Source organism: Tamandua tetradactyla, chromosome 23, assembly GCF_023851605.1.
Source record: "Tamandua tetradactyla isolate mTamTet1 chromosome 23, mTamTet1.pri, whole genome shotgun sequence".
Lineage (NCBI taxonomy): Eukaryota > Metazoa > Chordata > Mammalia > Pilosa > Myrmecophagidae > Tamandua > Tamandua tetradactyla.
Genome location: NC_135349.1, coordinates 5,466,601 through 5,488,917, shown reverse-complemented (window position 1 = coordinate 5,488,917; position 22,317 = coordinate 5,466,601). Strand labels below are relative to the sequence as shown.

At 41.5% G+C, this 22,317-nt stretch overlaps 1 protein-coding gene across 2 annotated transcripts; it reads right to left on the bottom strand.

The window, feature by feature from the left end:
- Positions 1-570: 570 nt before the first annotated feature.
- On the bottom strand, positions 571-19,282 carry KDELR2 (KDEL endoplasmic reticulum protein retention receptor 2). 2 transcript variants are annotated; one of them, XM_077140526.1, is made up of 5 exons: positions 19,086-19,275; positions 10,984-11,084; positions 7,600-7,758; positions 6,268-6,520; positions 1,843-2,001 (listed from the first exon to the last, which is right to left on the bottom strand). In XM_077140526.1, the coding sequence occupies exons 1-5, from the start codon at positions 19,174-19,176 to the stop codon at positions 1,967-1,969; spliced, it is 639 nt and encodes a 212-aa protein (XP_076996641.1). In that variant the 5' UTR covers positions 19,177-19,275; the 3' UTR covers positions 1,843-1,966. The 2 variants fall into 2 exon arrangements, with proteins under 2 accessions (XP_076996642.1, XP_076996641.1); XM_077140527.1 differs by lacking the exon at positions 6,268-6,520 and having other exon boundaries at positions 571-2,001; positions 19,086-19,282.
- Between the last annotated feature and the right edge of the window lie 3,035 nt (positions 19,283-22,317).

Genomic DNA, 22,317 nt, shown 5'->3' with positions numbered 1-22,317 from the left:
TAACTGTGACACTGCTTCACGACGTGAGGGTACAGTAGCATCATAGCCAATTTGATCTCTGCTTGGGCAGAGGGGCCAGAGGCCCCTGCCCTTCATTAGCCAGGAGGTATGCTGAGGTTTCAGTTCCTGGTCCTGGGCTTTATGCGCTCCCAGGGACAGCATCCCAGCCTGGGCTTGGTTTACGTGCACAGAACAGGCGTGAGTCTCCCCACTCCATCCCAGTTCCGGCAGCATGCTGCCCATCCCACCTATGACTAGACTTCCCACTCGTACCCCACACTCTCAGAATCTTCCGAAAAGGATGAAAAAAGAAACCAAAATAAGGATGCTGGAAGGAAAGAGATGCTCTAACACATGAAAGCAAAAACATGACTGCTGGAGACCCGGGTTCAATTCCCAGAGCCTGCCCATGCAAAAAAAAAAAAGCAAAAACATGAGGCAAAGGCAGAAAAACAAAATGAAGGTGATAAAGACGGGGGCTTAACCTATACAGCTTCAGTGCAGATTTAGAAAGCAATTAAGAGACACTAAATAAAAATAAAAGTCATCCAGCTCCCTTCTTCTACAAGATATTTTAACACAGAAAGCAAAAATATTACATCCTTCTTTAGTAAGCACTGTTAGTACTCAACACTTTAACATTTATGGTGCATCCAATCAAAACAAAGCTACACACTTTTAGATAAATCAAAAGAAAATGTAGCAAATCAATACAATGGAAAAATCAGAAGGAAAAAAAATCTAAAACTTCCACAAAATGCAAAAAGTTTTACAGACTATTAAGTGGACTTTAAATGTTTTTACCTCTATAGAGCTTTTATTGCCAACTGAAAAACAAAAAAATTATCCCAACACAGAATGTTCCAAAAGCCTAATTCACAAACAAAGACAATTTATTCTACGTTTAATACAATGTTTATTTAGGATGGTAACACAAGATAAATCATGCAAGAGCGCAATTAAAAAAAGGAAAAAAAACAATAAAACAAAAAATGATATAAGAATATAAGGAATGGTCATTGGTTCTGCCAATTAAAAAAAAAAGGGAATCATTTTACTACCCGAAAATGATAGGAAAAACCACCTGGATCTGAGCGCGGAGAAGGCTGCAGTATCCTTTTAGAAGCGGGAACTGACATGGTTGATGACGACTTGCATCCCATCCTCAGAGAAGAGTCCAGATCCCAGGTAATGGCTGACGTCCCTCCCCCGCCACTTGATGGCAAGCAGGTGAGATGCCTGCCCGCTGAGGTCTGCAGCACCCTGGGGCCAGTCTCCAGCTGACACTTACCAACAGAAGAGAGGGCAGGCACCCTGGTGACCCCTAAACGAGACTCCAGCTATATTCAGAAGCTTTAATTTTGGTAATGAAAAATAAGACTCACAAGTCATCAGCCTATATGTAGTGTTGAGATGTCCAAGGAAGGATTCCACATCAGGTGGTAATTAATTTGCACATACATGCCAAATTGAACATAGTGTCTCAGATTTCAGACAGCTATAACTCATCTTTGGGCAAAAAATAAATATAGTGGAATGCAAGTTTGAAAGATGGAGGAATATACACTCTACCAATTGTCAAGGAATACAATGTCATTGCAGACACAAAGGATCATCAACTTCAAATCTTTTTTAAAAATAAAAAAAAAGTTTGCACTTATTCCTCACAAAATCTTCACTTTTTTAACTACCCCAATTGAAGCTACACACTGAATTTATTAATACAGCATTAAGTTTCTTTGTGTAAAAAATCTTTGTACATAGTAATAAAAAAAGATAAGGCAAGATGCATTAAACAGAAACCTTCTGGCTCTTTTTCTCTGCGTCCTTACAGAGCCTCTGATGACTATCTGCAATAAAAGAGTTAAGTTTCTGATTTTCCGTGTCAAGCATCTTCCGCCTTTGCTGTTGTAGGAATTCTGTCCGAGCACCCTGAAGGACAGATGCTGGTGATGGTCTTTGGCACTTACGCTGGCAAACTGAGCTTCTTTCCCTTGAGTACTAGAATTTTAAAGAGAGAAAAAGAAAGCAAAATCACTCTGTTATAAAATTACTTCCTTCTCATTTCTAGAAGTCTGTCATACATAAGATTCTACTAAGGTACAGGGAAATAAGCTTTTGGCAAGCAACGGTCACTTGATTTTGGTGTCAATAAACAAAATAAGGATTTCAGTCTTTTTGAATGTAAGGAACTCTTCTTTGTTGTAGTTTCATTGGTTGTCTGAAACATAAAAATATGAGATGAGTTTTGCGATATCTCAGCCAGTGTCAGCACAGGTTGTGCTCTGAGAAGCCAGTCCAGGGGGCCCGTCCTGCCTGTCTGTCAGTTTTACTCTCTCCAGGTCTAGAGTGGTCATCCACCTGGGGGCCCAGGGTGAGGACAGGGAGCCTAAATTCACCAGGCCCACATACCACAACTGTCATGCACATACATATTGGTATCTTCTTAATGTACCTAGACATCACAGCAATTGCACTGAAAAAATACAAATTCATTTGAAAGCATCACTCAATTCAGAGTAGGTTTTTTCTTGTCGTGACTCTTCCCCTCAAATCAATATATATTAAAATATAGCTATTATGTAGGGAGGTCTATGAAATTTTTGGATATTAAGGAAGAGATGAAAGGTGCATGCCCTTAATACAAAGCAATTCCACCAAAATAATTTTACTGTGCAGCAGGGATTCTTAATTGGTATCAACTTTGGGTTTGAGGGGCTCTCAAATCCCCTAAAACTATATACATAAATTTGCATATATATGCATAAATATGTATTTTCTTCGTAAGTACCACAGCTTCCATCAAATTTTTATGAAGTCCATATGTCCTTATTCGCATAAATGCAAAAATATATATATATAAGGATGTTGATTTAAGCATTGAATTTTAATAGCAATAAATCAGTAACAGCTTGAATACCCACGAACAGGAGGTAGATAAATTATGGCACATATACATAATTAAAAACTTTATGATTATTGAAAATTATGTACATTTCTATTTACTGACATGGAAAAATGTGAATGAAAAGCAGATTCAATAATAGCATATATAGCTTAAATCAATATCTGTGTATATGCAGAGAGAGAGAGATCTGGAACTAAGTTTACTGAAACATTAGCAGTAATTAGCGCTTTGTGGTAGGACTCCAGGTAACCATCTCTGAAATCATCAGTTCTGAGTGAATTTTTACAATGAAAATGTGTCATTTGGAAAAACAACAAAGCTATCACAAAAGGAAAGAGATTCTTATATTAAAAAGACTGGACATCCGTATCCAGAATTTTATTTGACAATCATTAAAATATTTTTCTGAAACCAGCTGTTTGATGAGATAGTGCCAGATTAGGAGATTACTGGACAAGGGCGCTGAGCCAGAGCGCTCCTAAAAGGCCGTATGACTCTGGGCACAAAGCAGGCAGCACACGGACTGTGCTGGTTTGAAAGGATATATGCCCCCTAAGAAAAGCCATGTTTTAATATAAATCCCATTTCTTAAAGGTAGAATAGTCTCTATTCAATGCTGTGTATTTGGGACTGTGATGGGATCATCTCCCAGGTTGATGAGATTTAGTTAAGAACGGTTGTTAAACTGGATTAGGGGATGACATGTCTCCACCCATCTGAGTGGGTCTTGATTAGTTTCTGAAGTCCTATAAAAGAGGAAACATTTTGGAGAATGAGAGATTCAGAGAGACTCGGAGAGAGCAGAGAATGCTGCAGCACCACGAAGCAGAGAGTCCACCAGCCAGCGACCTTTGGAGATGAAGAAGGGAAATGCCTCCCGGGGAGCTTTATGAAACCAGAAGCCAGGAGAGTAAGCTAGCAGATGACGCCGTGTCTGCCATGTGCCCTTCCAGCCGAGAGAGAAGCCCTGACTGCGTTCGCCATGTGCCTTTCCAGATGAGAGAGAAACCCTGAACTTCATCGGCCTTCTTGAACCAAGGTATCTTTCCCTGGATGCCTTTGATTGGACTTTTCTAGAGACTTGTTTTAATTCTCGGCCTTAGAACTGTAAACTAGCAACTCATTAAATTTCCCTTTTTAAAAAGCCATTCCGTTTCTGGTATATTGCATTCCAGCAGCTAGCAAACTAGAACAGATTTTGGTACCAGAGAGTGGGGTGCTGCTGCAGTTTGCAAATACCAAACATGTTGGAACGGCTTTTTAATTGGATAAGGGGAAGATTCTGGAGGAGTTGTGAGAAGCTTGATAGAGAAGCCCTAGAATGCTTTGGAGAGACTGTTGGTAGAAATGTGGACTCTAAAGATACCTCTGATGAGGCCTTAGACAGAAATGAGGTCCGTGTTATTGTAGACTGGAAGGAAGGCGATCCTTGTTTTAAAATGGCAGATAATCTGGCAAAATTGACTGGTAGTTTTGGCTGGAAGGCAGATTTTAAAAGCCATGAACTTGGATATTTAGCAGAAGAGATCTCCAAATTAAATGTCGAAAGTGCAGTCTGGTTTCTCCTTGCAGCTTATAGTGAAATGCGACAGGAAAGAGATAAACTGAAAACTGAACTCTTGAGTAAAAAGAAACCAGAAATTGAGGTCCTGGAAAATTCTGGGCCTACAGAAAGGGAGACTACAGAGTATAGTGTGGATTTAACCAAATGTGGAACCAGCCAGCCATTTCAGAGAAAGTCAGGATCGGGCATGGAGTTATCCAGGAAAGATTTGTGGAAACTCCTTATGTCTGATGGGCATGATCCAAGGCTACTGCATAGAAAGCCAACGAGAGTGCTGTGGGACCTGTATAAACAGAGCCGCTGCCAGTCTGGACTGAGGGGTTCAGAGAAGGGACACATTGGAGGAAAAATAACTGCAGAGGCAAAACCGTGGAGGCTGAGGTCTGAAGTCAGGAACCCTCGGGCCAGGAGAGTGGACCCACCCAAGCCCGTGGAGAGGGTGAGTTTGCCCCAAAGGCAGAGAATGGGCCTTCCACCTCATTGCAGTGGAAGAGTCATGCCGCCTCAGGCCTTGGAGAAGGTGAAGCACATTCCTTGGGGTTTGGGGGGAGCCTGGCTGCCACCACATGGAGGGGTTAAGCGTGTGCCCCGGAGATGGCAGAGAGCCCGGGTGCGGCCCCAATGCTTGGAGAGGGTGGAGCCGAGAAAAAGGTGGTCTCCCCAATATCCCCCAAGGTTGCATTCAGAGAGAGGCAGGCGTAGGCATTTGGAAAGGGTGGGACTGCCACTTTCTAAAGCCCTGAGGATAAATGAGTCTCAGACTTTGAAATCTAATGGACTTTGCCCTGCAGGTTTTCGAAACTGTATGGGTCCGGTGACCCCTGTGTTCCTTCCTCCCTATGGAAATGTGTCTATGTATCCTATGAATGTTCCTCCTTTGTATGTTGGCAGCAAATAACTTGTTGTGAGTTTTCAAAGGTCCAGAGCAAATGGAGAGAATTTTGCCTTAGGACAGACCATGCCTGTAACTGACTTGATGAGATTTTATACTGTCTCTAATTTTGTACTTCATTGTATTGCTACTGAAAGGTTTAAGGTTTCTGATATTGTTATGAAGTTAATATATTTGTATATGGGAAAAACATGTCTTTTTTAGGGGCCAGAGGGTGGAATGTGCTGGTTTGAAAGGATATATGCCCCCTAAGAAAAGCCATGTTTTAATATAAATCCCATTTCTTAAAGGTAGAATAGTCTCTATTCAATGCTGTGTATTTGGGACTGTGATGGGATCATCTCCCAGGTTGATGAGATTTAGTTAAGAACGGTTGTTAAACTGGATTAGGGGATGACATGTCTCCACCCATCTGAGTGGGTCTTGATTAGTTTCTGAAGTCCTATAAAAGAGGAAACATTTTGGAGAATGAGAGATTCAGAGAGACTCGGAGAGAGCAGAGAATGCTGCAGCACCACGAAGCAGAGAGTCCACCAGCCAGCGACCTTTGGAGATGAAGAAGGGAAATGCCTCCCGGGGAGCTTTATGAAACCAGAAGCCAGGAGAGTAAGCTAGCAGATGACGCCGTGTCTGCCATGTGCCCTTCCAGCCGAGAGAGAAGCCCTGACTGCGTTCGCCATGTGCCTTTCCAGATGAGAGAGAAACCCTGAACTTCATCGGCCTTCTTGAACCAAGGTATCTTTCCCTGGATGCCTTTGATTGGACTTTTCTATAGACTTGTTTTAATTCTCGGCCTTAGAACTGTAAACTAGCAACTCATTAAATTTCCCTTTTTAAAAAGCCATTCCGTTTCTGGTATATTGCATTCCAGCAGCTAGCAAACTAGAACACGGACCAACGTACCTTTTGTGATGTACAAATAGAAGAAGTCGCAGTACAGAATGGTCTGGACTACGCCGGCCACCACAGCAATGAGGTCAAAGAAGCCCTCAAAGTAGAAGCGCCAGATCCAGTTGACGAGATACAAAGCGCGGTAGAGGCCGAGGAAGAACAGGTAGTGGGTGGTGATGGTCTCCGCCTCGCCCGTCTTGCTGATCATGAAGAGCTGCGGGAGGATAGCCACCGATTCTAGGTAGATGGAGAAGGTCCACAGAATCTGTAAGACAAACAGCAAACCTGGTCACGTGCCCACCATGAGTTCACAGGAAGACTGCCCTGGAAAGCAGAATAAAAACCAGCGGGCGGCAGGGAGTTTGGGCATCTTAACTCAAAACAGTAGCTAGTAATTTAGGTAAGCACACAAACTCAAACATTTATGAAGCACAGGTACTTCACGGATGTGTCTACCTCCTTTAATTTTCATTATCACACCTCTCCAATTTCTCATTCTCACAGGTGTGATTTTTTTAAAATGAATCTACATATATGATGTGTCTCCTGGACAAGCTCATCTCACTCCAAATCTAGGGTCTGGAATCAACCCTGCTTTCTATCGGGTCAATAACTTTGATAACTAGGGTTCTTCTACATCCTCACGGCTGTTCTCCCTCAACTGACCTCTACCTTTCCTTTCCAGATCATCTAAATGTTTTCATTACTTTTCTTATTCTTTAGAGTTTTGGGTGTGGTTAAATCAAATATTAAGAAATTGGAGTTGTAATTATGCAAGTTTCCTGTCCAAGATGGCATTTTATTCATGCTGACAACCAGAGGACTTGCAAGTAGTCCCTGGAGTATTTCTGAAAAGTCAGGGCACTGCCAGCATCTACCACCCAAGAGCAGCTCATAGCTGGGGCGAGATGGCACTCAGGAGCAGGCACTGCGCAGCCCTGCCAGGGCCACCTCCGACTGCTTTCACAAGAACAAGGTCAGTGAGAAATCCATACATGAAAAGACACAGAAGTGGGGCTGTGGGGTCAAAGAAGGGAAAAGAACACACTCTTCAAATGGACAGGCAGGGCACTATGTCTGGCACCACAGAAATCAGGACAATGAAATGCAGCCCCAAATCTCAAGTTTACATTCTAAGGAGAGTCGGGCAATAATGTGTCAGGAGACATCCAAATACCTGGGCACTTAATTCCTCACCACAGTTTATTTATACCAAACAGTGTATGTTGCAGTAGAAGTTTGCCAAATGAAAACCCAACCCAACCCAACTAACCCACATTAATTGCAAATAGATCTATTTCCCTAAGGAACAAAGCTCGCCCACTAAATAACCTCTTAGCTAACCTCAAGAGGAGAGAAATCATGATTGACTAGAAATGAGAGGCCTCCCACAGGGACCACCAGGAACTCCACTCGGAAGGTGTCATGATTGCCATCGTAGGTGGCCTTAAATTTCATGTAGATCAGGTACACAGTAGCATAGGAGCAGGCAATGTAGATAAGCTAAAAACAAAAGAAAAAACACCAAGTCGTCAATACCTCACAATTATTCCAACTTCCCTGCTTTTCCAAATCAGTGTATTCAGAAAGGAGCAATGCTTTTTTCCCCCTGGTATTTCTGAATTTAAATATAGCAAAGCTCACTTTGTTTTGGCTGTACTGTTCTGAGCCATGTAACCATTACCCACAGTCAAAGACACAGAACACCTCCATCACCCCAAAATGCTCCCCTATACTGCTTCGGTACAGTCAAACCTTCTGCCCAGACTATTCCTGGCAGTCACTGAATCTGTTCTCTGTTCCTACAGTTTGGCCTTCTCCAGAATGACAGACAAATGGAATCATACAATATGGAGCCTTTTGAGTCTGGGTTCTTTTCACTTGGCAGAGTCACTCCACCATGTCGTTATATGTATTAATAATCTATTCCTTTTTATTGCTAAGCAGTAGTGCATGTGGGGATGGACCACAATTCACTTATCCCACAGTTAAAACACATCTGGGTCATTTCCAGTTTGGGGGATGACAGATAAAGCTACCATATCCATTTTGTGTACAAGTTTTTGTGTGAATATAAGATTTCATTTCTCTTGGGTAAATACCTAGGAGTAGGACAGCTGGATCAGTTAAGCTTAACTTTATAAGATACTACCAAAGAAATGTATTTTTAATGATTTTAAATGGCTATATACCATCCTAAGTAAAAAAAAAAAAGAATGTAAAATTCAATAGAGCTCAAAACCAATGCACTTCCTTCCACCATGAAAACAGTTCTTAGCGGTGCTTTACTGAGTAAGGAAAACTATGTAATTCATGTTGTGCACAAAGGCTTACAACCAAATTGCTTATTCCTCCATATTCAGAAGGTCAAACACCTATGTTCATCTGACCCCAAGGACAAGGCTGATATTCTCAAATTGCACCAGTTTTAAGATTATGGAATTGCTGGCCCAAGAACCAAGTAAGCAGGTTTAGCCCATGAATGGAGACAACTGGGATATTGGTTGCACTACCAGGAACTCCCTTTCTCCTCAGGAAAGACAACTGGCAAAACTTAACTAGGGAGGCGTGAGTAAATGACTTAAGCAATCATCAGATCTTCCTGTGGTTAGGAAAAAAAGATGCTTAACTGTCCATGAGACTATGGCATGTAGCTATTATATGGAGAAGTTATTTTTGTAACTGAAGAACCAACATGGTTTTAAAATCATCAGATCCTACCCATACACTGAAGAAATACCAAAAAAAAAAAAAAAAAAAGGGAAGGGGGAAACCACTGATATCTTATGCTGTTAAGAGTTCTCTCCAGACTAACAAAGGGTACTTGCCACCAAAACACAAATTTAAGTATATGAATAAAATGCAATAATATATAATCTAGATTATATACAAAACACACATAAATCTACATACATATAAAGCCCACTGCAATAGAAGATTCAGCCAAGGCACTTCAGCTGGGGGCATGCTAGGTCCCACCTATGGCCAGGTGAAATTATATTCTTGAAAGCTTTAGAACTGGGAAGTAGTTGTTAGGCATTTACAAAAAAAAAACAAAATGAGCATATAAAACTCAGCTCTCACTCTGATTTTGAGAGACAAGCTTGGAAACCATAACTGAACAAGCAGGATGATTCCTCTAAAAATTAGGTACCCTGAGAGGGAGGGACTCCTGCTCACACACCTCTAACACCTGCAGTTTTAACTTGGCTAGACCCAAGCAGTTTGTAAGTAGGTTAGTTTCCTAACATCCCCATTACTTAGTAATGAAAACGGAACATCTACAGGTAACACAAATCTGCCGTTTAGTAAATAACATGGACTCAAAATATTGCTTTGTCTGCTCTGTTGTGTTTCTAAAACCACTTTTGAATACCTAGTGCTGGAAGCTGTTAAACACCACATCAGTGGACTTCAGCTTAAATATTACTTTCTTAGATGTGCTGATAAACTAAGTGCTTAGGGAGTGCGTCAATGAGGTGTCAATAAGAATATTTTTTTTTTAATTTGAGCAATTGTATCAGTAAGAATTGGAAAAAGAATTTGCAGAATATAGAAAACAAATTCCTATTACAATTCCCAAAAAGCCCCCAGTTTTCCTTCATAGTTTGCGATCACTAGTTAGTATGGTGATGATCTGTCTACTCTCTTCCACCAAATAAGCTCTTCTGCTTGCTTTCTGCCATATCCTCCATGCCAGGATAATGCCTGACCCTGTAGGTGTTCAGTATTAGTGCAACAACTGGGTGAAGGGCTGATACGTGTATCATCGTGGTATCCGAGATGTGAGGCAGTCAGAAGGAAAGCTAGAGGAGCAAACATGGGACTGTACAACACAGCAGACTCTGCTGTGGATAATGACGGTGGTCAATAGTACAAGTTTAAGGGTGCTCTTCCACAAACTAGAACAAATGTGCGTCACTATTACAAGGTGTTAATAATAGGGTGATATGTGGGGAAAAAATACAACTAATGCAAACTACAGACTATAGTTAACAGTAATATTCTTTCATCAGTTGCAATAAAGGTACCATACAAATGCTAAGTGTCAATAACGGAGATTTAAGAGGTATGGGATTTTTACTTTTGGAGCAATGAAAATGTTCTCAGATTGCTGGGGGTGATGAATGCACAACTGTGATTACACTGAGGGCTATACACTGTATATGTTAGATGGATTGTATGGTGATAAAATGGTTTAAAAAAAGGTGGTATCCAAATATTTTTTATATTTTTTATTTGTATAGTTATAGCACATGTGGGGGGGGGGGCGGAGGAAAAAAGTAGAAACCTACAGAGTTCCTCACTTAGCAGTCAAATAAGGCATGGCAACTAGGAGTCTCAGTTTTAATTCCTTGTTATGTGTTGACTTGATGGGTTTCCCTTGGGAGTCTGTAATTTCCCACGGCTTGAAAATATAATAGTGCCTCTCTTTCTTACAGGGCTATCAAAAGCTTTAAAAGATTTAACATAATTTGAGGAACTTAAGATTAAAAAAAAAATCTTTAAATCAAAGTACTTTAGTTACTATTCTGAGAGGGAAAAAATATGCTTCATAACTCTTCATTTATATTAGCAAGGGGTTCTAAAAGTTTAGGACAACAATAGCATATTTAGACATTATTCTTGAAGATTTTTAATAATTAAATACCCAGTCAACATTAATTCAAATTTCCATGAGTCTGTGAATTATGGATAAAATATAATCTGCTGGACACCATACCATACCTTCATAGACGTATTATATAATGAAATAAATGAAGTAAAAAGATCCAAGTAACGAGTTGTGAAGACCAGTGCAAACAGAAGCTGGCTTTTCCCAGAAATACCTAAAGAAACAAAGGGAAAGTATTAGAGAAGCCTTGAAAAGCTTTATGATTTCTGAGTGAACACTGGGCACTTCCAGGGTCAAAGGCAGATGCTGGGGATAACTCTAAATAAAAGAGTAGTTTTAGGTCTTCTTTCTCTTAACATTTCTGCCCCTTTTAGAAGACTCAACAACTTTTCTAACTATCATGGGTGATTACAGGAAAATGACTTAATTATGTCACCTCCAATATATCAAGGTATAAGCTTCAAATGAACATTATATTTCCCAACCATGTCACCTTTACACAGGAATGTTTATTTCAATTTATTTAGACAGTGATGTAACTTGCCTGTTACCTTCAGCAGCTTTATATTCTAAAATAGTATCTCCCTGGTGACAAATCTTTTGAGGACTGAGTTAGAGTCTAATGTGATAAGGGAGATGAGGTAACAAGTGAGGACCACTGATCCAGGAATGAGTGTGAGCAGTGATCACCTGGGAAGTAGCGTGACCTCCCAAGGTGACTTCTGTGGTGAGGGCAGCATCTACTTGGCTATGCTCACATTTTATAGAATTCCATGTCTTAGATTCATTACACAATAAAACTCATTCACATCAAATCCATTCCTGGATGCTATGGCAACAAGAGGGTGGGAACCTGAGACGGCAGCCAGTCTTCAGAAGCAGCAGCCTTTTATCACCTCGAAATTGTGCTTCTACCCCAATCAACCCACCTGGAGAGTACCAGGGGGGCACATCCAGGCTCGGCAGATAACTTTAGAAGTTACACAGTGTGCACAGGGCTTTTTTTTTTTTTTTGACATCTATATTTGGCCAAATATTTATGTGAGAGGACACGAACTATGGGTTTCACATGTTGGAGACTGACCAAATTCATTAGAAAAGCTGAAGACTGACAAAATGCAGAACAGAAAAATGGCCCACAGATGAGCAGGCTTCTTGTTCACCCTCATCTACAAAGCAAGCATACCTCATCCTACCATGGGCCTATTGGGGTAGAAAGCATTTTATTTTATTTATTTATTTATTTTTGCATGGGCAGGCACTAGGAATTGAACACGGGTCTCTAACATGGCAGGCAAGAACTCTGCCTGTGAGCCACCATGGCCCGTGAAACCATTTTATTTTAGCAGGCATCTATTTTCTAGAAATGTCACTGCCTCCAAATCATCAGCAACACTCCTCAGGAATGTGACAATCACTTTGTTTTTCAATGATAATTTATGAACAATCTTTTTTTGCAGCTTGCTGGAATTAAAAGCCTGCATATAAGAATGCTATTTCTAAGTACGAATAATTGCAATTCTAGCCTATCCACAGTAACACTAAATAGAAAGCAAAGACAAAGTTGATTCTCTCCTTCCGAATTCATCAACAGTAACCGATTCCAAGGGGCAAAGGAAGAGATAGCAACAGTAAATCTGCTTTTAGTCTTTTGCCTGATAACAGGGAATTTTTTCATATCAAAGATCAATGTTCCAAAGGAGAATCAATGAAGCTGATATTAACATACAGAGCATATGGAAGAGAAGACAAAATGGGGAAAAAAGAACAGGAAGTATGCAATTTTCACTGATATTTGTTGAAGCCTTGAGAGATAGATTTCTAGCTTATTTCCTATATAGTCTTTTCCAATATTTTAATTCTGGAAGCCAGGTAGGTTTAAAATTTCATCCTTGTTTTCAGCACTCCTAAGCTATTCCCATACACTTATACCCCTCCCCTCGGAGAGCCTCACCTCAGCTCCTCTGGGAGGCCATCTAGGAAGAACCCCTCCCTCAGTGCCATTAATTCATTCAGCTCGTGTATAATGAAAACTCAAGGCCAGCTGCTGGCCCTAGCTCCTATTACAGTACTTAAAAAACACACTGCAGTTATCTGACGCCCACCTCCCTCTCCCACCCCCTAACCAGACCCTGAGATCTCTCAAGGCAAGTGGTGCCTGATTCCAATTTGCATTCCCTGTGCTGGGCATTAGGCCTGACACACAGCAGGGCTCAGAAAATACCTGCTAAATGAATGTACAAAAAGGACAAAAGAAAATGGAATTCACTTCATTTTCGTGCTGGGGTAAATTCTCATTTTGTGGTATTTTAGGATAATACTTCTAAAGAATTTCCAAGTCATGCTGTGTCTCTGCAGCCTGGGCTGTGCTCTGTTTCATTACCCGCTAGGGTGGGTGGGCCCAGCCCGAGTGGAGCTGGGACAGAGAGAAATGGACAGTGTGGGGTCTGGAGCTCATCATGGTGGTGTAGGATCCACAGATGAACAGCTATGTGGGGAATCCAAGGATGCTCTCCCCTGTTCTTCTTTTTTTTTGCTTCAAGTTGTTTTATTGATGACAGAAACAGTACATAATTACAGATTTTATGAGGAAACTGCAAACAATGAAGAATGAATCTATTGTCAGCACAATACATTTATTCCTGGTCCTTCAGACTTAAAAATATAGACTTCTTTTGCACCAGATGGCTCATGTTCCCCTGTTCTTCTTGACCTGCAATCCTGATTAGCAAGGAGCTCCTTCCTTTCAAGCAGAAACAATGGGCTCTATCTTCACAAGAATGCAGGGACCCTCCTAGGGACAGCAAGGGGCAGGGTTTGGGTTGGATAGGGGTCTCCTTCCAGGGGATATCTGCTAAGCTGAGGTGTTCCCCTGGTCAGTTTCTGAGAGCAAAGCATGCTCAGGTTGTTAGGTAACAAGCTCTCAGACAGCCACCCATGCCCCAATACCAAATGCCACCAAACACCTCCATTAAAGAATAGAGGTTAAACGGCAATTGCTCATTAAACTCAGCAACACCATTCCTGTCTTTTTTCCACTGCGCCAAGTTTAATAAAAGCCTACAACTCTACCCTTTGGTGTTATCTTACTTTAAATTATGCTACAGCTTAAAATGGTTTAACAGGAACAGATCCTTCACCAAGCAGAAAAGTTTCCCATGAACCGTGATGGTCCTGGTACCGACAGGGATGCAGCCACGCCCTGCAGGCCAGGCCACTGGGATAACCTGCCTGGCATTCAGCAAGGGCTCAGGGGACACGTTTGACTGTGTCCAAGGACGGGGTGCTCTCCCAACACTCATGAAGCACTCCTGGATTCAGTAACAGGGCTCTTTCAGCTCATCACAAAGTGCAACTAAGGGTGAAGAGGCTTTGGAGTCAGCAGGTCTGGGTTCTAGCTCAGCCACTTACCTCACAGGCTCAGCATGGACCAATTACATACTTAGCCTCCTTGTATCTTACTTTCTGGATCTGTAATATGGGACAAGTTATACCACCCTTGTGGGATTGTTGGAATGAGAAAGTCAAGTGCTTTATGCCATCCTGTGAATTGTGAATGCTTGATCAATGACAGCTCTGTGTGCTGTTTTGCCATTTTTTTCTCGTTTTGCAAAGAAATCTATGCTAATTATTTTAATAAAAATTCCAACTGTGCTAAACTAAATGGAATAAAAAGTGAAAAGGCCTAACACCCCTCCTACCTCCATTTGTAAGTATCACATTCCAGAATTTTTCTAAGCCCCCTTTCTACGTGCCTGTACCTACTTACATGTTTCCCTCTTAAAACGGAGCCAAGCTTTTGTTTTATAATTTCCTTTTTCAACTTAATATCTCAGATTCTTCCCGTTTCTGGAGCTCTAGCTTATCCTTTGTAATGGATGCAGTGTTTCAGAGGTTGGCTGTATCGAAATTTGTGTGACCATTTCATTAAGGGACAATTAGGTTGTTGATAATTTCTGTTGTTCTAAATGCTGAACGAACATCTCTGCACCCATAGACAGTGTTTTGTACTTACAGGTACAATGAATTATCTTTATGTCTATATGGTTTGTTCAAATGGATGACAATTTCTTTAACTAAGATTCCCCAAAAGCTAAATTGCTGGAATAATAGGATGAACATTTTAAATTGTTAAATACAGTCAAATTTCCCCCAAAGACTGTGATCTACTAAACACTAGAAGAGAATGCCGTTTTCTTTCTACATTAGATATCATAAACCTGTTCTGCCTAAGGGTCAAATATCAGCATCCCCATACTGGTTAAACATCCAAGTCCCTAATTACTAGTGTGAGGCTGGATATTTCTTTCATGCTATTGGCCTTTGTTAATTTTTCTATGAACTGCCAATTTGCCCATTTCTCTATTAAATTGCATTTTTCATTTGCATGAGTTCTTTACTATGGATATATTACTCACTTAGATACATTGCAGATAATTTCTCCCAGTTTATTTCATGTCTTTTAACTTTTGGCAATATTTGCCAGCTCCAGGCAAACAGGATCTCTTTCTGCTTGTTCTCTGTTAAAGGGGTTTTCAATAAATATTTATTGAATGAGTAAAGTTATGTTGTCTCTTGTCATTCAGGCTTACTCTTATACTCTAATTTGTCAATCTTTTCCTTTTTACAGCTTCAGGGTTTTGTCTCTGGCTTAAGACGCCCTTCCCCACACTGACAGCAGAAAAATGTATTATTTTGCTTTTTGCATTATATCTTTTATCTATCGAGAATTTTGCTGTTGTTCATGGTATGAGGTAGGGCTCTAATTTGATTTTTCCCCAGACATCTGCTTACTCAACACCACTTAATGATCCCTTCCTCACTGACCTGGAAGGCCATTTTTAACATATTCTAAATTTGCATATAAACAAACACGTATTATGTTTCATTTATTTATTTGTCTTTTATCGTGCCATACCAAATTTCTAATTACTGTGCTTTCTATTTGTTCTGATACTGGACAGCATATCCTTCCCCTCATTACTGTTTCTTAAAAAATTTAGTCTTTTTGCATTTATTTCTCAAAAATACTGTCTTTTTGCATTTATTGCTGCTGATTAATTTCTTTAAAAATTTAGTACTTTTGCATTTATTTGTTGATAAATTTACCACTTTGATAGTTCTATAAATTAATTTGGGGAGAAGTGTTACCTTGCTTCCTCACCAGCCTGCCTGATCCTACTCACGACCATGATCTGAACATATGTTCAGGTCACCTTCTATGTCCATCAGTAAAGTTTTATGATTTCTTCGTAGTTCCTTTTTAATCTAGAAGTCAGAGGAACCTTCCCTAGGATTCTTCCTGCCACTTTACACCCATAGGATTTACTGCCTATGCAGTTTGACACCCTACAATTTTATCTGTTCAGTATGTCTTAGCATTTCAATTAAATTGCAGCTTTCTTGGGAGTAGAAACTTCGACAAATGTAAGTTGTTGCTCTGAACAGCATCCCAGGGCCTTGCATACAGTAGGCCATCAACAAATGTTTGAGAACAGTGATTTCTCAAGAGACTGTCCTCCAGGAAGCAGGGAACATGAAGAAAAAGCTTCTTAAAGCTGAGCTATTTTCTAATTATGTGCAATGCAGGGACACTGTAAATTCCCACTGTCTTTGGTAGGATGAAAAACCTACAGCGAAATAACACAGCTAACAGCAATACAAGCAGTAGGTGAAGGAGGGAGGGGAGGATAGCTGAGGGTCATGGATCTCACAGCTCCACCAGTAAATCAATCCTGTAGATCCAGCAGTTTAGTTAGACTATAGGAAAATTTAGATAGGAAGTCCTCCATCTAAAGACCACAGCCATTTCTCCCAAAGCTATCCAAATCAATTACAGGACAAGAATAAAGTGACAACTCAAGCATACTGTGGATCAAGCAGCAATGATAGTTCAGGAACATGAGAAACTCACACTACCTATACATTTTTGCACCTTTCTGCAAGGACAATGTAGATACATCCACAAAAGAATGCTGATCCAAAACAGAGCTAAATCAAGATAAACTTCCCTTGAATCCACTTTAAAAAATCCTAAAATTAACCTCAATACTGGTACTTTCAAAATGAGAAACATAACCTGGATATACGTCTCCTATTCCAGTCATCTGAGAAACTCATATCAAATTCTAACTCTTTCAAAGGTCTTTAAATGACTTTCATAATTTAGTATGGAAAAAGAAAGCATTTAGTCAAATTTACCATTTTATTCTGAGTAAATGATCTCAATGATTCTGATTTCAAAAGGCCAAGAAAATTCCTGTACCAGAACTAAAATGATCCTAAGTCTGAGAATACAATAGTTTAATAATGCTCTATAACTAGAGAATATAAAGCAAATCCAAACTTAACTTACTATTTATCTTCCTTTATTATTTTAGCTGAAATATTTTATATTATCCTAGACTCTTCTAAATGAAAATTGTTAATATTAAAACAAACAAAATAGCAAACCCTCCCACTTTCTAACTAGGCAAGTTTCCATTAAGGATTGTATTTCTGGATTTGCACTAAATTCTCCCAAACACCTTAGTTAGATATGTGTTTAGGAGGCATCATACTTCAACATTTAGTGACTTGACAGAAGAGGGGATTCTGATATAAAAGAAGATGAAGAGATTCCCACAAAGATTTTGGAAAAAAATTAAACCTTAAAAATAACATTTTCTGACTGCAACATTTGGCAAGATATGTTTAAATCAAAATTACCTAAGCCACTCTTGCTTCCTACCAAAGTAGACATGCATTTATCCAATATCCTTAGCTATGAATTACAGAATGTGTTTCAATCCCAGCTCTACCACTTAACGTACTCACCAACCTGAGACTCAACTCCTTTATCCATGGAATGGGGACAACAGCAACTACCTCAAACTGCAAAGACTATAAGGGATAATCCATATGAAAACACTCAGCACACTACTTGGTTGGTACTAAGTGCTTACATGTCAGCTACTGTAGTAATTAATTTGTTATTACTGCAAATCATACAGCTGAGCCTCTCAGAACCACGTATAAATTGAGAGCTCACCTCCAGGTCAGACATACTGTTTTCAATACATGGACTTTGTAACATCCATTTTGATTGCTCAAAGGTCTTTTTTGTTTTTTGCTTACTTCCTGGATCTCAGCTATACTCCAGAGAATAGGTGGTGAGGCCTGCAGACAGCAGAGTCAAAGATGTGGTGTTACTTTAGATGTCCAAACTTTTAGAAAGATCAGGTAAATGGACTCTCTGCCACCTACATCCTTTATCTTTTACTACCTCTGGAAAAAAAAAATAAGTTCTTCAATTTACCAAAAGTTATTTCACTGAGGCCAAGGAATCAAAAATAGATTTTAAGAAAGACCTTGCCTTTTAAGAAATTATTTGAATATCCACAATCCCTACTTAAAACCCTACAGTTGTTATCTGGGAAAGAGTCATTTCACAGCCTCCCAGCAATGCCTGCAGGAAACGTGTTCTCCTGAGAAGGGAGTCGGCCAACTCACTGGTGACGTGGAGTGAAGAATTACACGAGACCACAGGAGACCTCAGCAGTAGCAGGCGCTGCAGTTGTAGGAGAACCCGTTATTAGACGGAACCACTCAGAAGTGGTCAAACTAGCCCGTTTCTCAAAACAGCATTAAGTGCCCCAAGAGAGGAACTTCAAGACCTCCCCAGATCCCCTCCGGTGGCGGGTGTGATCCTGGATCTAATGGCCTTGGCGCAGCCCACAGAACCCTAGGAACAGGCCTGACCTGACCCCCTAAGTCCAGGCCTATGCTTAGAGGGGGCAGGCTGGGAAGCCGGCTGACGTCTCCGGGCTGGCTTGGGGGCCACGTCTGGGGGCACCGTCAGCGCCCCTGACCATCCTCCCCCAGGCCCGGCCCATAGAGTCGCCGGTGGTCCGCATCTCCCGCCGGATCCTCCCCAAAACCCAAACTCTTCCGAGACAGCAAGGCCCCGCAAGGTCGGGTCGGCGCCTTCACAGCACCGACGCTTCAAGTTCGGGGCCGGGCGAAGAGCGGAGCCGGGCCCGGCGCTGCGACAGCCCCGCCCCGGCCTGAGCGCCCGCCCCGAGGGGCTGCGGGCCGCTCCCGGCTCCGGCCGCCCGCGAAGCCGGCCGAGGGGGTGTGTCGGGTCGGCGCGGAGGGGCCCCCGGGGGGCGGCGGCTTCTCCGGGTGGCCGGGCCCCGCGCCCGCGCCTCTCCCGGGGCCTCGCCCGGCCTCTCACCCGCGCAGGAGCGCGTCTTCCAGATCTTCAGCAGCAGGATGACGATGGCCGCTAGGTGGGACAGATCCCCGGTCAGCCGAAAGATGTTCATGGCGGCGGCGGCGGTCGGCGCGGCGGCCCCGGGGCTCGGCGGCTCAGGAGGCGGCGGCCCCTGCAAGGAAACGGCGAAGATGGCGAGAGCTGGCGCGACGTGGCCGGGGACGTGGCCGAACTGCCGGCGCGCGCGCGGGGCAGCCTGGGAGAGCGCGCCGGTGGCGGCCACGCCCACGGTCACGCCTCTTAAAGGGGACGCGGGTGGGAGCGGGCTCACCTCTTCACGGTTCCCACCCCGCTTCTCCTCGCAAGTTTCCGGCTTCCCTCGGTGCCAGCGATTTCCTCTCTCTCTCTTTTTTTTTTTTTGGCATGGGCAGGCTCCGGGAATCAAGCGATTTCCTTTTATTTTTGAAATGACACTGCCTGATGAGGTTTTTTTCCTTGCCTCCCATTGATCATAAAATGTGTATAGCCTGATCGTATGAAAAACTATAAATGGAAAGTAAAAATTAATCCGTGTCACTGAATTGTACATTTAAATTGGCTAAGATGGCAAATTTCTGTTAACTATATTTTACCACAGTACATTAAAAAAATTAATCTGAGATTGCATCGCTCAAGATAAGGTCGACCCTGGGAATGTCTTGAAGGATGCGGCTTCTTTGGGGTTGGTATTTGAAGTTTTTACCATTTCGGGACTCCCTCAGGAAAGAGAATGCAAAATGAGGTAGAAAAGTGAATATTTTCTAAGGATGAGAAAGTAGATCACAAGGTATTACCACCTGAACAAAGCTGACAGACAGGACCAGCTATGTAATTTGCAGCGCCCAGTGCAAAATGTAAACAAAATGCCTGGTCCCTGATTCTAAACAGCAGGAAAAACGCTTTGTTAAAATGTTTTAAAATATAAAGATTTTCCTTCCTTCCGCAGTCTCTCTCTTTCTCTTTCGACTTGTTACGGTGGGTTTTTGTTTGCTTGCTTGCTTGCTTATTTGCTATTTAATATCATTCTACCCAAAGGAAAATTTTAAATTATGATCATGAATTCTACCATTGATCTCTATATTAGGCAATGCCAATTTTAAATGCAAATATCAGAGCATTTAGCTCGGACTTGGAATGGCTGCAATACACAATTCACATTTCATGGTTTGTACGGGGAGAGTGCCACAAACTGGCCAAGAGAACAGGATTCTGATGAAACCGGATTCTCTGCCTCATGTGCATAACAGCCAGTCGATGACACTGGGGTTCCAAAGGGAAAAAGAGTTCATTGCAACTCCAGGCAAAGAGAACAGATATGGCCTGTGAGCCTAAGGAGTATAGGGTTTTTATGGATTCAAACAAAGGGAGATGGAATTGTGACCGTTACAGTAACAAATATAAGCAGCTACAATTTATAAATGTAAAGAGGCAGAGCTAAGCTAGAAGAACTAAGCCGGGATAACCATCACAATGACAAGTATAAATATCCTAGCCAAGGGTTTGTCCTCCGCTAACTCAAGTTCCCTCATTAACATTAGGGGGTTGCTTTTGTGATCATATGACTCTAAAGTTGTAAAACAGGAGAAAGGGGTACCAGCAGGGCCAGTCAGGAGGATTTTACAATATGAGATTCAGTGGGTTTCAGTAATGTCAGGGATGTCCTTTCGGCTATTCCATAATATACTAGAAACTAAGAAAAAGCCATCTTTATAATGATTCAGTCATAGTTATTTGTTACATCTTAATTTATTGGTTACAATCAGACCCAGGAATCTTGGAAAGAGGAAGAGAGGGTCTCAATCTCTGATAGTGATTGTATAACTTTATAACCTTTATCTTGTGATTGAAACAACTTTATGAATGGCCCCACTTGTATCCTCTTATCCTGTGTTTCAACTTTAGAGTCTTATGAACACAAAACACAGCCCCTAATGTTTATTAATAAAGAAACTAGAGTCAGCCCACAAGTAGCCCACCCCAATTCCTAAACCATTTTATAGACGAAGCTGGATCTAATTAAAATTGTCTGCCTATGCATGTAATCAATCTGCGCATGCTCAATAATTAGATCACCTCTGATTACATCATCTGGAACCACTGGGCTCATTATCCTAAAATCTGCCCATCTTTTGATACTATAAAACTATCAGAATTATTGCAGGTTAGAGAGATTTTTAGGCCAGTAGGCTCTCTGACCTCCTGCTTTGTGCCTACCAATAAACTCTGTCTTTGAAACCCAGGTATCTCAGGAATTGTTCATTGAGGGCATGGGGTAGAAAACTGCCCCCTTTTGATTGGTATCAATTTGATGACTCTAGTGGGACAAGGTCCCTCAGAAGTAAGGAGTCAGACAGCCTGAGTTTCTGGAGCCTTGGCAGGACCCGCCATGCATGGCTATAGAAACTTTTGCAGCTATTAGACTCTTCAGGTCTAGAGGCTGGGAACTGGATTTTCTCCTGCCCTGCCAGCACTTCAGGGCCTTGGTGCTGTAAAGCTTCAAAGAGAGAAACAGTTCCTGGTCCAGACATCAGACTTGGTGAGTGAGTCACCAAGTTAAAAGTGGATTGGGGAGTTAGTATGGAGGTTCCTCTCCCTGGACTTGGGTTTTAAGATTCTGGGTCCCGCTTCCAGAACACTCCTCCTTGCTCTGATCTCCACTCTTTTCTGTTTTCTGTCTGTTGAGTATACTCCTGAAAAATAAGTGATCCAGCAATTAATTGGCATTTAATGAAATTAAGTGTGTTTAATGTCTGTTCAAATTTAGTTGGTGTGTTACTGCATTTGAATTGTTCAAGTGTTCCTAATTGGTTACTGATTACTGAAATTCTGATTCTAATAGCATTCCTGAATGTAGCCCTTTGGGCTGTACATGAAAAATTTGAAAGATTTTAGTTCTGAGCCTATGAAATAAACAAAAAAAATATTTATTTCTGTAACACAGTCTGGCCTCAACATGATTTGGAATCAAGAAAGACATGGCCTGAAAATGGTCTTATAGAAAAGTACATGTATTTCAGTTATAGCTGTTCTGCAGAAGAGAGCAGAAATCTGGGTGCACGGGTGGTTCAGTGGTAGAATGCTTGCCTTCCATGTGGGAGACCTGGGTTCAGTTCCTGGACCATGCACAAAGAAAAAAAAAGAAAGAAAAAAGAAAAAAAAGAGAGAGAGAGAGCAGAAATCCCCTATTCTTTGGTGTTGACACCCGTTCTCAACA